This window comes from Chaetomium fimeti, assembly GCF_033439085.1.
Source record: "Chaetomium fimeti strain CBS 168.71 chromosome Unknown B0H64scaffold_8, whole genome shotgun sequence".
NCBI classification, from domain to species: Eukaryota; Fungi; Ascomycota; class Sordariomycetes; order Sordariales; family Chaetomiaceae; genus Chaetomium; species Chaetomium fimeti.
Window position 1 is genome coordinate 651,484 of NW_026944336.1, and position 12,521 is coordinate 664,004.

The 12,521-nt window shown below is 55.2% G+C and overlaps 5 protein-coding genes across 5 annotated transcripts; 3 read left to right on the forward strand and 2 right to left on the reverse strand.

Annotated features, from left to right (window-relative positions):
• The first annotated feature begins 739 nt into the window (after window positions 1–739).
• Window positions 740–2,515, forward strand: B0H64DRAFT_408374 (uncharacterized protein). The gene is made up of 2 exons (XM_062804644.1): window positions 740–1,184; window positions 1,261–2,515. Exons 1-2 carry the CDS (start codon window positions 892–894, stop codon window positions 2,393–2,395), a joined length of 1,428 nt encoding a protein of 475 aa, XP_062655417.1. The 5' UTR covers window positions 740–891; the 3' UTR covers window positions 2,396–2,515.
• A 745-nt stretch (window positions 2,516–3,260) lies between these two features.
• B0H64DRAFT_408377 (heterokaryon incompatibility protein-domain-containing protein) lies at window positions 3,261–5,429 on the reverse strand. Its single transcript, XM_062804645.1, has one exon. The coding sequence runs from the start codon at window positions 5,233–5,235 to the stop codon at window positions 3,586–3,588; it is 1,650 nt and encodes a 549-aa protein (XP_062655418.1). The 5' UTR covers window positions 5,236–5,429; the 3' UTR covers window positions 3,261–3,585.
• Window positions 5,430–6,751: 1,322 nt separating this feature from the next.
• Window positions 6,752–8,275, reverse strand: B0H64DRAFT_426916 (uncharacterized protein; the record flags this gene model as incomplete). The annotated part of the gene is made up of 2 exons (XM_062805752.1): window positions 7,489–8,275; window positions 6,752–6,812 (listed from the first exon to the last, which is right to left on the reverse strand). The coding sequence occupies exons 1-2, from the start codon at window positions 8,016–8,018 to the stop codon at window positions 6,752–6,754; spliced, it is 591 nt and encodes a 196-aa protein (XP_062655419.1). The 5' UTR covers window positions 8,019–8,275.
• Window positions 8,276–8,382: 107 nt separating this feature from the next.
• B0H64DRAFT_408379 (uncharacterized protein) lies at window positions 8,383–10,021 on the forward strand. Its single transcript, XM_062804646.1, has 3 exons — window positions 8,383–8,775; window positions 8,837–9,414; window positions 9,506–10,021. The coding sequence occupies exons 1-3, from the start codon at window positions 8,511–8,513 to the stop codon at window positions 9,842–9,844; spliced, it is 1,182 nt and encodes a 393-aa protein (XP_062655420.1). The 5' UTR covers window positions 8,383–8,510; the 3' UTR covers window positions 9,845–10,021.
• Window positions 10,022–10,736: 715 nt separating this feature from the next.
• On the forward strand, window positions 10,737–12,349 carry B0H64DRAFT_366362 (uncharacterized protein; the record flags this gene model as incomplete). The annotated part of the gene is made up of 6 exons (XM_062801902.1): window positions 10,737–10,790; window positions 10,862–10,906; window positions 10,970–11,017; window positions 11,157–12,065; window positions 12,135–12,208; window positions 12,268–12,349. 6 exons carry the CDS (start codon window positions 10,737–10,739, stop codon window positions 12,347–12,349), a joined length of 1,212 nt encoding a protein of 403 aa, XP_062655421.1.
• Window positions 12,350–12,521: the final 172 nt, after the last annotated feature.

Genomic DNA, 12,521 nt, shown 5'->3' on the forward strand with positions numbered 1-12,521 from the left:
GGGCCCTCTGTCAGCGCGCAGGCCGACCCGTCAATGGGTGAACTGCAAGCCATTTGCGTCATGAAACGAAGTCACGGCACTCAGAGAGGACCGCCATGATGTCGCGAGTGACTTGAGAGACCGAATCCACGAGAATCTAGTCGAAGGATATGCCTCTGATCTGGCAGGATCCTTTGGTGTGCTGAATCGGGTGTGATGCTCCGGCTCTCAAGAGATTTCAGTCGTTTCCGAATCTCCTTCGTCCGAAATATCACCTAACAGGTTGCGATTTCCGGGCACCTAGGTAAGGGATCAGCCATCCTCCGGCTCGTAACTGACACGATCTCAAAAAGCCATCGAGATCCACGGCACACAAAATCGTCTTTTAGCACCGACCTGACCTTGACCGATTTCATGATTTCCGACACCGGAACTGTTGTCCTGGCGGGCCACACCGCAAAGGGTTAGCTTGTTAGTGTAGGAAGAATAAGGTAGTATGGAACGTGGGAGTCAGGGAAAACGGAGAAAAGTGAACTTGAATGCAATGAGCATAGGGGATGCCGTGTTGGGCCGAGATAGAGAATGGGGAAGCCGCAAGATGCAACCCATAAAACTGCGAGAGTCGCGGAGGCCGAAAAAGGATGCAATCGAGCGAGTTTCGCATGGTACGGCTGGTGATTGGTTGGCCGGCGGCTCAGGGTCCCACCAGCCTGCGCACGCCGCCAAGAGTTGGAAGGCTCGAGCAACCTCTGCTGGCAACCACCAATGAATTTTTGAGGGCATACGCGTCCCTTCCTTAATCGTGACCCTTCACATGCGTCTCACGATCCTGCGGTGACGGTTTGCTCGCCGCCTTCGGGCAGCAATTCGTTCTTAAATACCTGGTAGGAAGGAACAAATACGGTTGCAAATATGGCTACAGATCTAGATCTTGAATATCCGCCGCTGACCATGCAACCCATGCTCCCGACACCGAGTTTAACCTTTACCGTGCCGAGTCTTCACGACGGGCTCCCAATTAATTGTCGCATATACCATCCGCGCTCGCTGGCCGCTCTGACCGATGCCCCAACCTGGCGGAAGCATGCTGCCATCATAGCACATCCGTACGCGCCCCTCGGCGGCTGCTACGACGATCCTATTGTCGATATCGTGGCCGGGACTCTACTACACTTGGGCTTCCTCGTTGGCACCTTCAATTTCAGGTTCGGGCCTTTCCTTACCTCGCAATGTTTGCCAGATCGCCATCGTACAGCTGTCCGCTGATACCCGCACCGTTAGAGGCGCTCATGGCTCTGCTGGGAGGACGTCGTGGACGGCCAAGGCGGAGCAGGCTGACTACATGTCGGTCGTCGGGTTTGTGTCCCACTACGTGCACTTCCTAGACCCCTTCAGAGGGGATGCGCAGGGCAGATTTGGGGGTATGGGCCAACATGATCGAGGATCAAGTGCGGACGGAGAGGTGACATCACCGATCCACATCCGACCGCCAACGCCAACACCGCCAGAGCCGCCCTCCCAACCAACAGGACCGATTCTTTTGCTCGGGGGCTATTCGTATGGCGCCATGGTCACATCCCAGCTCCCGCCCCTCGAAACGGTACTCGGCTTGTTCACCGCCCCAGAGTGCGGCACATCCGCCGCCGAGATCCGACTCCGCGCACAGCATTTGGCAGAGATGCAAAATACTGTGCTGGCTAGTGCGAGGGAAGCCGCCGCCGACCATCTCAGGCCGAGGTCTCCGCGGAAGCATGTTGGTTTGCGGGTCGGTGGGGATGAGGAAAGTCGCAGGAGCCAGGAGCCGCGTCGTTCTCGGTCGACAGAGTTTGAGGATGCCATACGGCATGGCGTCGCTGAACTCATGGCCAGGACCAAAAAGGGGCATAGGCGGTCGCATAGCGGGCGCAGCCACACACCACAAGATTCAGATGGAGACTCCGAACGTGTTCGAGCCCCCGATCATCTACCCCCGCTAGCTGGCCGAACCACACTTAGGCCAGCGTACCTGCTCGTTTCGCCGTTGCAGGGTATCGTTACGAATCTGGCAACGATGTCTCTTCCACCGTTACCGAGCATGTCTGGGGCGTGGGCACGATTCTCGGCGAGGGGCAAGCACGGGGCCGCCCACTCTGACCCTTTAGAGTCCGATGTCCACGATGGTGCAATTCCGGCCGAGGTAGAAGATAAGCTGGTGCATAACGCCACTCTGGCCGTCTACGGCGACCGCGATGGCTTCGTGCCTGTCCGGAAATTGCGGGACTGGGCATCTCGGCTAGAGGCTATCCCGGACTCCAAATTCCGAGCCCACGAGGTCTCGAGTGCGAACCATTTCTGGGCACAGGGCAATGTGGCCTCAACTTTGCGGGACGCTGTAGGCACATTTGGGACATCGCTTTTAGACGGCAAACTTAGTTAAATACAGTACTGGAAGCAGGTAACCTTCCTAGCTAGCGTTCCCTGCTGCACCACGCGCTCCGTCCAAAATACCCCACCGAACCTTGATGATTTGGAACCACGAAGGCGTCTCTAAACCAGGTCGTGGGGGGTGAGAGAGGGGGGGGGGGGGGGGGGGGGGAGGTAAAACGATCCTATGCTCAGTACCCTTCTCGAGCACCTCTACGAGAAACCTGACCAGTATCAGGATAAGATGGTCGTCTTTCTTACCGACGAATTCGGTATCCCTTTGACGACCTCTACCATGAGTAGAGCTCGCAAGTCGGTGGGCTGGTCTAGCTTGCCTGGCTACATCGTGACCAGAGGTATCAGATCCTGCCTGCATATGCGCAAAACGGCGTCGTCCTTTAACGCGTGTTTCAGGGGTTAATGGACGGCGCGGTCTTCGAGGATTTAATCCAGCAGCTACTCTGTTATTACGGCAGACGGCAGGAGCCGAAGTCGGTCCTAATAATGGGTAATGCGTCGTTCCATTATTTTACCAACATCAAGTAGCTCTGCATAGGGAGGAGGCGGTCAGAGAAGCTCAGCACTGCAGTTATTCCCAAGGCCTGGGAAATTGAGCAGGGACAGAGACATAACATCCTTCAGTCAATCAAGCAGTTGCCGCAGTGCTCTCTATCATCCTCTGCAAGTGTCCCTAACTAAACGCGATGCCGTGGATTTATGGCTGTTGGACTTCTAACATTTTACCTCCCATGTAAATTGTCCGACCCTACGGATGCGTCTTACGTTTTTCGGCTCCAGAAATACTGAAGCGGAGCTAACGGTCTCACAATAAAATCGACACGATCCTACCTACCACGAACTCAACAACTCGAGCAGCGCAGTCGTCCCAAAGAGAAAAGAAAGGGAGGCGCAGGCTTCTGATGGGTCATTGCGGACAGGCATACCAAATAAGAGAATGCCGCCGTCTGGACGGATGGGGCCAAAGACTGCATGGGAGATATGGAGAGTTCCAACGTCACTGCGAGTCAAGTGCTCTCAAGTATGGTGCAAGTGAGGCGAAGGTCTTGGGTTGGTCGTTCTTGCGATAACCATCTGCTCAGCGAGGTTGAAGTATGGACCTTTGAGTTGAGGAGGGCACGTGATCATGCCGCAGAAGGGGAGACAGAAAAACAAACTAGGAAAAATGTGAAAGAAAAAACTCCGTCAAAACCTAGCCTTCCGGTTTACGTCGGCCCCCTTTTGCAGTAGCAGGGCTACAATCTCTTCATACCCTCGCCGGCTGGCAAAATGGAGGGCTGTGAAGCCGTTGCTGTCTGCTCCGTCCACATCAACACCCATGCCCAAGTATCTGCGCACGATATCCGTATGGCCTGCCCATACATGGGCCCGTAGAAGCTCCTCATTCGACGACCCGGCCTGTTCCAGTTGGGTGATAGTCTCTAACATGTTCTCGTCGTCTTTGAATGGGGGTGGGGGCATCGACCTTGAATCCCTCGACGGGGAAACCTCCCGCGAAAAGGCGAGGCTGACCGGAGCGATGAGAGAGTCGTGTTTCGAAGCGATCGTCAACGTAGCCCCTGTGTCTTCGAAGTTGACGCCAAGTTCAACCTGTCCCTGGCGGAAGATATCCCGCACTTTGTCAAGTTGAAGAGGCGCGTGCCGTTCTACAAGAGTCAACAGCATATCGGCTGTTTTAAGTTGACCCTCATTGAGACGGCGAATGAGAAGTTCTGCTGTTTTCCGTACTGAGTCTGGTTGCAGCCCGCTTTGCCCAAGAGCCCAGCTAAGTGTTTTTTCGGCCAGCTGGATTATTGGGAGTGACAGGTCGGCCAAGGCAAACTCTGGGAGTGAAAAGCTTGAGTCAAGTATCTCTCCAAATAACAGGAAGGACGCCGTATCTCTAAAGACCTCGCCGTTGCTTTTCAAGTAGCAGGGGTGGAACCTTTTAGGGTCGCACGCATCCTCGGACATACCAAGTAATGCGTAGATCTTGTCCCGCGGCATGCACGCCTGACTTTTCGCGAACTTGTTAAGGAGGAACTGAAGATACCGTTTCGAAGACCACCACGTATTCTGGCGAACTCGCGGCATGATATCGAGGACTGCCCGAGTGTGTTCGTTGATATCCAGTCCCATGAATGAGGGTATAAGGGCAAATGTCCGTGCCGGACACGACCTCGACCCGCACATAATCCGAGCTGTTCGAGCGTTGGCGACTTCTTGGAGAACCCAGACCCTTGTGAACCACGGTCTGGCGAGAAGATTTGCAAGAGCTTGGGTCGTTTTTGATTGAGTTGGCGGTCCTAGGCCCAATAGCCGCTGGTCGAAAAACCGACGGCAGAGACTCCTCCAATCCTCGGTACTGCTTAGAGCCTGGGCCTCTATTGCTTTAGCGTCAATGCAGCTGATAGATTTGAGAAGAGAGTCGATATCTTCGTTACTCAGACCCAGCCAGATAAGTACTTCCTCAGCACCCTTATATACGTTGCCCATCTGGCTGACCTGATGACCCTTCTCCGCTTTATCTTCTTGATTGATGCAAATAGCGTCAACCCAGAGCGTCACGTCACGGTCGTGACACCGTATCTGTCGCAGGGCCGTATAGAGATTCTCTTTCATCTTGATATGATATCCGTCGATGAGGACACGAGGCTCCCCCCCTTGGAACCTGTGCTGAAGACCACCCCAGGTGTAGGACAGAGCCTTGTAAGCAGGGCCCCTTCCTTGGTCTGGGAACGATTCGAAGAGCTGGCAAACAACATCGTCGGGGCCCCACCCCTTCTGAATGTGTAAGAGTCGGATAGAATTCGGCCCGAGGACAAGCGGCGAGTACGGGTACGTGGTGGTAGCCATTGAGCACAGAGTTGATGGCGATGTTTGCTAGAAGGTGATCCGCAATCCAAAGGCAGAACAGGACAGTGACTGGAAAGACATGCGTGCTCTGGTGAGACGACATTACACGCTGCAGCTTGCCTCTGGGTGTCCAGTAGCACTTATCATCAAATTATTAGTAGTACTGTACAGTCTAGTATCATGTACAATGGAACACTATCGGCAATTGTGAGAGCCTTCATGTTTGCCAAAGAATCTGCCTCGGCTCGGCCACCCAAGCACTGGAACACTGCCTGGCACGAAACCAACCAATTACAGGCAAAGTCGCCCGCACCAGCTGAAACAAGCCTGTGTTGATGGACAACAGTTTTGAAACTCGGTGGCTTAGGAAGTGCATTTCGCTTCAGCCACCAACGCTATACGGATACTAGGTACCTAGGTCTCTTATCGGTTCTATATCCCCTTGCGACCTTCTGGGTCCTCAACATGTGTCGTCTGGACCATCACGCCAGATGGCTTCTGGCCCCTGCTTTGTTGGAATGGAATCAAGTGATTTGGTGCCACTCTAATGTGCCTCGACTTCTGCAGCTGTCTAAGCCTTTGAACTGCGGCAAGGCGTATTGCACTGCGGCAAGTGGAATAACTACCTCATCAGCCTCCTCGCTCGTCAAAGCCTAGTACTACCGATGAGCTTGCTTTCACAATTTGTGCTCCACAAACCATCCGCTTTGCGCTCACGAAATGCCCCTTCTCCATAATAGTGCCTCTGCATACAAGAGAGAGTCAAGTATGCCCGGAAACTAGGTAGGCCTGTATGGCAACAAAAGCTAAATTATATAATCCCTTCATACGAACCGAACAATGCCTCGCAAGGCCGATGATGAATGAAACTTCGGTATCTGCGTCTAAAGTGGATTTGTGCCGTGCTTCAAAACTTTTCCTCTCTGCATTGGGGGTGAAAGGAGATTTGCAAGCGACTGTATCCTCCAACCCCCCCGGGCCCTATGGCGAGTGGGAAAGCCCCTCACGAAGCGGTGAAAAGGGTGTCACAAGCGTCCAAACACGTATCACCCGGAAGGCGCACCATTGGCCACAAGTCCGCCTCATGGGGGCACCACCCTTTGGCAGCTGTTACTTTCAAGGGCCGTGGCGTCTCCTTGCACTCCAATCTTCCCGCAGTGCGGATTGCCGTCTGGTGCGCATTTATGGCACACTCTCCTGCCAAGGAGGTGCACGTACAACCAGCTCGCAAGCACGGCATATTTTGACTCAGTTTGTGGTATAGGAGAGGAAAACGGGGGAAAGAAACTGTCGGGTTCTCGTGTCTTGTGTCTGTGTCGTCTGTGGAAGCGCGTAGCCGGCGCACAATCAAAACCCTTCGAGATAATCCTCCCGTTCGAGGAACGGCGGCCGTCCATCTCCAAAGACGCATTCACAGCCAAGCTAAATCGGACGGGCAATATGACAGACGTCAACCGCCGTGAGGGAAAAGGCCACACATCCACCAGGTACCTAGGTTCACACTCTTATCACTGCACTACAAGTGGTCTACCATGGGATCTGTCGAAAAGCTGAGAGCCAGAATGCAAGTTGGGTACCTAAGGTAGGTAAGTAGTACCAGGCATGCGGCACTCCAGCAAACATATAGAACTCAACATCCACCCCGAATTCACTCACGCCTTCCGTAAAACAAATCCAATCTCCTCTGAAGAGGTCCGAGATAGTTTGTGAGCGCTACAGCATGACTGGTATCGTGACACGCCCCACGCTATTGCATTCATCTCCGGTATCTATGTTAGGTAGTATCTCCCCTGGTGGGTACCTACATATGGGCGCGAGTTCCTACCAGGTAGGTATATTGGCGTTTATCAAAGCCGCTTGTCCCTTCATTTACCTCGACAGATTATTATTTGTCTATGAAAGCATGCACGGGAATGACAGGCTCCTTGGTTAAAACAAACTATACGCTACATCCACCGCATAAAACGGCCGAGCAAATCCACCACCCAAATCTTAGAATTAAACCCCCTCCACACCAACCCTCACACATGCCGACTCCACGGTATCTCCAACGCGCCATCCTCCCACCCCGTCACCACCTGCACACGCTGAGACCCCACAAACCGAAAATACACAGTCCACGACTTCACTTTATACGGCCACGGATCCTTCCCAAAGAACCCATTCGTCATGCGCACCTGGCCCCAGCGCCCCTCAAAATGATTCGCCAGCACCGACAGCGTCGCCGGCTCCTCCACCCGCTTCGGCCCAAACACCACGGCCAAGATATCCACCTGCCCGCTGGCGCCCGCCCGCCACGGCCTTTCCAACACGCCATGAAAATACCGCTGCCCGCCCGCCCGCAGGCCCGCCCGCTCTTGCTGCTGCTGCTGCCCCGTCATGTGGCGGTCGATGCGGATGATGCGGGAGGCGGGGCCCGCGTCCTCGGATACCAGCAAGAGGCGGGCGTCGGTTTGCGGGAGGTCGTCGTCGAAGCGGTAGAGGATGGTCAGGACCTTGACTTTGCCGGGCGCGGGGTCCGGGCCGAGGGTGGCGTTGAGGGTGCGCAGGTCGAGGGCGAGGCGGTCGGTGTCGCCGACGAGTTTTTGGATTTCGGGGGTCACGACTACGCCGCCGAAGGTCGCGCCGAGGATTTGGATGGCGTTGGGCCGTGGCGCGGCGATGGATTCTTCGTAGGAGGGGATGGGCTCGAGGAAGGTGAGCTGTTCTTTGTTGGTGCTGGTGTTGGTGCCCGTGGTGGAGGGGGGGGATGGGTCCAGGTCTTGGAGGGTGAGCTTCGTCATTTTGGTGGGTTGGTCGGTTGGTTGCCTAGTTGAGTTGGGATTGGTTATGGGATGGGTGGATTGGCGATGCCGGATTGGAGATGTTGAATGTTGAGTTGGTAGTGAGTTCGCCAAGTTGTGATGGTCAAAGTAATGGAATGAAGTTGTGAAGTTGAGATGACTCAAGTGAGACGACGAAGCTGACGTTCCTCGAATTGATAAGTTGGCGCGTGACGACGGCGTGGCCTGCAGGCGGGGGGGGGCGCAGCTAACCGGTTGTTATTGGGCCAGTACTCCGCCGAGCGGTCCGGAGGAGCCGTTAGTCGCCGGTTCATTGGATGCGGAGGTATTGACGTTGTGTTCATCCAAAGTCGGAGTCCAAAGACTCCAAATTGGGGTCGTTGGGGTTTTATCGACGAGGCGGAGAATGGGTTTCATTGATCCCATTCAACCATGAGTTGAAGATCTAAGGTTCCAAGTGCCCAGGTATCAACCTTTCTCGCTCTGTTCACAATGGCATTTTTCTTCGTGCTTGTCTTGGTTGTGTCGATCCTAGCGGGAACAATCGCCCGTCGACATATCCGGTCTCCGCCCTCACCGGCCTCCGAACGGGTAGGCAGTGCCGATTCAAAAGCTCTCCGTGCGAAAGATGAACCAGGTGAGAAAGGCAATGCCCTCGGTCATGACTCCGCCATCGAGACCCTCCCCGACTTCGACTGGAGGACCACACCGCCACTGAAACTGAGACCCTTCAAACCAACCTACAACATCACCATGGGTAGGTAGTCACCTCATTTAAAATAATAGCGCCAAGATATTAACACGCTTACCACCCCTAGCCCTCCAAACCAGCCGCCCCTCCGACCTCATCCTCATCGACAAAAACTACCTCGAGCGTGTCATCCGCCGCCGCACCCTCATCGCCGACTACAAATCCGCCGTCTTCGGCGCAGCCCCATCCGGCCACGCCCCCGTCCGCGAACTCTACACCTACCTCCTAGGCACCTACCTACCAGCACGATACCCAACCATGTTCCACCTCTCCCACTCACCCACATCCTACTCCTCCCCGTCCCCGCAAACCCTCTTCCACAACCGCGCCACCGGCCGCAGCTCACCACTCTCCCCACCACCATCCACCGCAGCCGAGATGCTGCAAATCCTGGGCGAGACGGTCGAGGATGATCTGTTCCTGCTGCTGCCAGACCGGGACACAGACAAGCCCGAGGGGGAGGGCGGTGCACACCGCGCGGTGGCGTTCGTGTGCTGCCACCCGGCGGGGTTTGATCCGTCCGAGAAGCTGGGCAAAGTGCTGGCCGAGATCCATGGGCCGGTGCCGGGGTATGAGAAGATTGGGGCGAGTATGGAGAGGTATTTTGGGCGTTTGGAGGTGGGGAGGTGTGTGAAGAGGGTTAATGTGCGTTTTCCTCCCTTTTTTCTATTATTGTTATCGGTTGGGTTTGCTCCTTTTTTGTTACCCCTATTTTGCTAACGGGTGGTTTGTGCAGTGGTCAGTCCAGGCCCATTCGCGGCTCTATGCGCCGAGCGGGAATCATGTGTACGCGGGCGAGGATATTGAGGAGGAAGCGGGGATTGATGTTGACAAGGCGAGATTCCGAGTTGAGCTGCAGGCCTTGACGCGGTTGCCTGAGACGCGGGCCGTCTTGTTCAGCTTCAAAACGTACATGTACTCGCTGGATGAGATCAGGCGCGAGGGACTCGGGCCGGAGTTAGCGGACGCCATCGAGGGTTTGAAGGCGGGCAATGCGCCGGGCATGTGGGTGTATAAGGGGGGTGTGAGATGGGGGAACGCTGCGTGTGAGTATTTGAGGGCGGATGGAGGATGAGGTCAAATGTGAATTACATGGTTATTGGTCAGGGTGACATCGGTATTTGTTTTGACATTGACGCTTTTTTCGGTGCGGATGGCCCGGGGGAGTTGAAACCGACATATTCTCGTTTTCGGAGGTAAAAAGAAAACAACAAAAGAAGGATTATGTTGATAAACGAACATGCTGAGAGTACTTCGTATCTCCGAGTTATTTTCACGTTTTTCAACATTATTAGCGTTTGTTGGATGGAAGTGACGGGCTGAACTTGGCCCTTGTGTCGAACATCAAGAACTTCGAGGTTGCTTCCACTAACATGTCGTGTAGATTACTCTTCCAGGGAATTATTGTAACTCCCTAGGTACTATGTACCTAACAAGATATTTTGGAATCCGTAAAGACGGATTACAGTGACGGCCGGTGGACGGTTTAAGGTCAATATCAACCCCAAAGAAAACCTCAAAATGCAAGCTTAGTAGGTACGTACAGCATGGCAAGTCCAAATGCCCTTCCAACTCCGATTCGTAACTCCGGCAGCTGGAGGCTCAACCTTAACCCTGCCCTGCGGTGCCGCGTGTCGGACCCGGTTCTCCACTCGGCTCAGCGACCCACCGGTAGCGCCGAACCCCGAGGGGCAACAATCTTCCTGTCTCAGCGTTTCTCGGATGATGCGAGGATCTGATAAGCCGATCCCCGGGCTCCGCGGTATAAGTGTGTTTCGGCCGCACATACTGTTCAACAAAACCTTGACTTGCGTTGTTGTTCTTTAAACTCAAGCCGCAAGCGTACCTTTTCTAAATAACATCCACCCTGGTTTACACCCTTGCACATTCTCAAACTATTAAGCCTTCGTGAACTCGAACTCCCGGAAAATCCGCGGATCACTCCACAAAGTTAAAACTCAAATAATATGGCTACGGCGCTTCGAAATGTTGTGGTGGTCGGTGGCTCGTATGTCGGACTGGTGCGTTGCCATGGCTCCTCGGTGTGGAATCTGAATGCCCGGTATGCGGTAACTAACATGCCACACCGCAGAGTGCAGCCAGGGAACTCGCCAACCTCCTTCCCGCAACCCACCGTGTAAGTCCCAGTCCGCCCCTCACAACACCAGTTCAACCCAACCCATCTGACGTACCCCAATAGGTCGTCCTCGTCGAACCCCACAGCCACTTTCACCACCTCTTCGCCTTTGTAAGCCACCCTTTCTGCCCTCCACGACATACTTTCCCATACTCACCCCATACCCATCCCATACCCATCCCATACATGTAGCCATCCCCCCCTCCCCTCCCAAAACCAACCTAAACTAACCACCACCACCAACCCGCAGCCCCGTTTCGCCACGACGCCCTCCCACGCCCACAAAGCCTTCATCCCCTACACCTCCACCTTCACCACCTCCCCCAATCCCACTCACCACCTCCTGCTCCACGCCCGCGCCCTCACCCTCCACCCCCACAGCCTAACCCTCGACCGCGCATGGCACGGCTCCCATACCCTCCCCTTCGACTACCTCATCGTAGCCACCGGCACACACCTCTCCCCACCAGGCACCATGCCGACCGACGACAAGGTCTCTTCGGTGGAGTTTCTGAGGCGGTATCAGAAGGGGGTTGAGGCGGCGCGGGAGGTGGTAATTGTAGGCGGGGGTGCCGTGGGCGTGCAGATGGCGTGTGATGTGAAGGAGGGGTTTCCGGGGAAGAGGGTGGTGCTGGTGCATTCGCGGGAGAGGTTGATGAAGGGGTATCATGGGAAGTTGAGTGCGTTGGTGAGGGGGAGGTTTGAGGAGTTGGGGGTGGAGGTTGTTAGCGGGAGTAGGGCGGTCGTGCCGGAGGGGGGGTGGCCGTCGGTCTTTGGGGGAGGTGGTGATGGGGAGAAGGTGGAGGTAGGGCTGCAGGATGGGCGGGTGGTGACGGGGGATTTGGTGATTCCTGCGACGGGGCAGACGCCGAATACGGGGTTTGTGGCGGGTTTGGAGGGGGCGGATGAGCTGGGGAGTGTGGTTAACCCGCAGAATGAGTTTGTACGCGTGCGGCCGACGATGCAGTTCGCGGATGGGCGGTATCCGCACCTCTTTGCGGTGGGGGATATTGCGGACTCCGGCGCGCACAAGGCCGCGAAGCCGGGCATGGTGCAGGCGGCGGTGGCGGCGAAGAATATCGCGAGCATGGTGGCTGGACGTGAGGCGGCCGAGGAGATGAGCCTGACGCCCGCGGGGATCCATCTGACGTTGGGGCTGGTGAGTGACTGACTCCTCTTTTGTTGTCTTGTTCGGAGCTATGCTAACCGGGCTGTTTTCTTGCCACAGACGCGCAACGTTATCTTCCGGAACCCCAACATTGCCGCCGGGGAGACTGAGCCGTACATAGAGCTCAAGGATGAGTAAGTGGCCCCTAGCCGATCTAGTTGTTTCGTGGGTCAGCTAATAGAACTCGAAATAGCGGCCGCGAGGATATGAACATCGAAAGGGTCTGGACGATTCGAGGCGTCACGGCCAAGAGTCCACAGGATTATCACCTGTGATTTAGTCCTTGTGGGCGGGGATTGGGTATTGACATTAGGTACCTAGGTAGATTCAGATAGGTTCAGTCCGAGTGTGTGGGTTGAGGTACGATAGAGGTCCTTACCTCATGTACCTAGGTAATCAAAGGCGCGGTTTTGTCATTGCCAGTTTTGGTAACCACTCTAAGATATC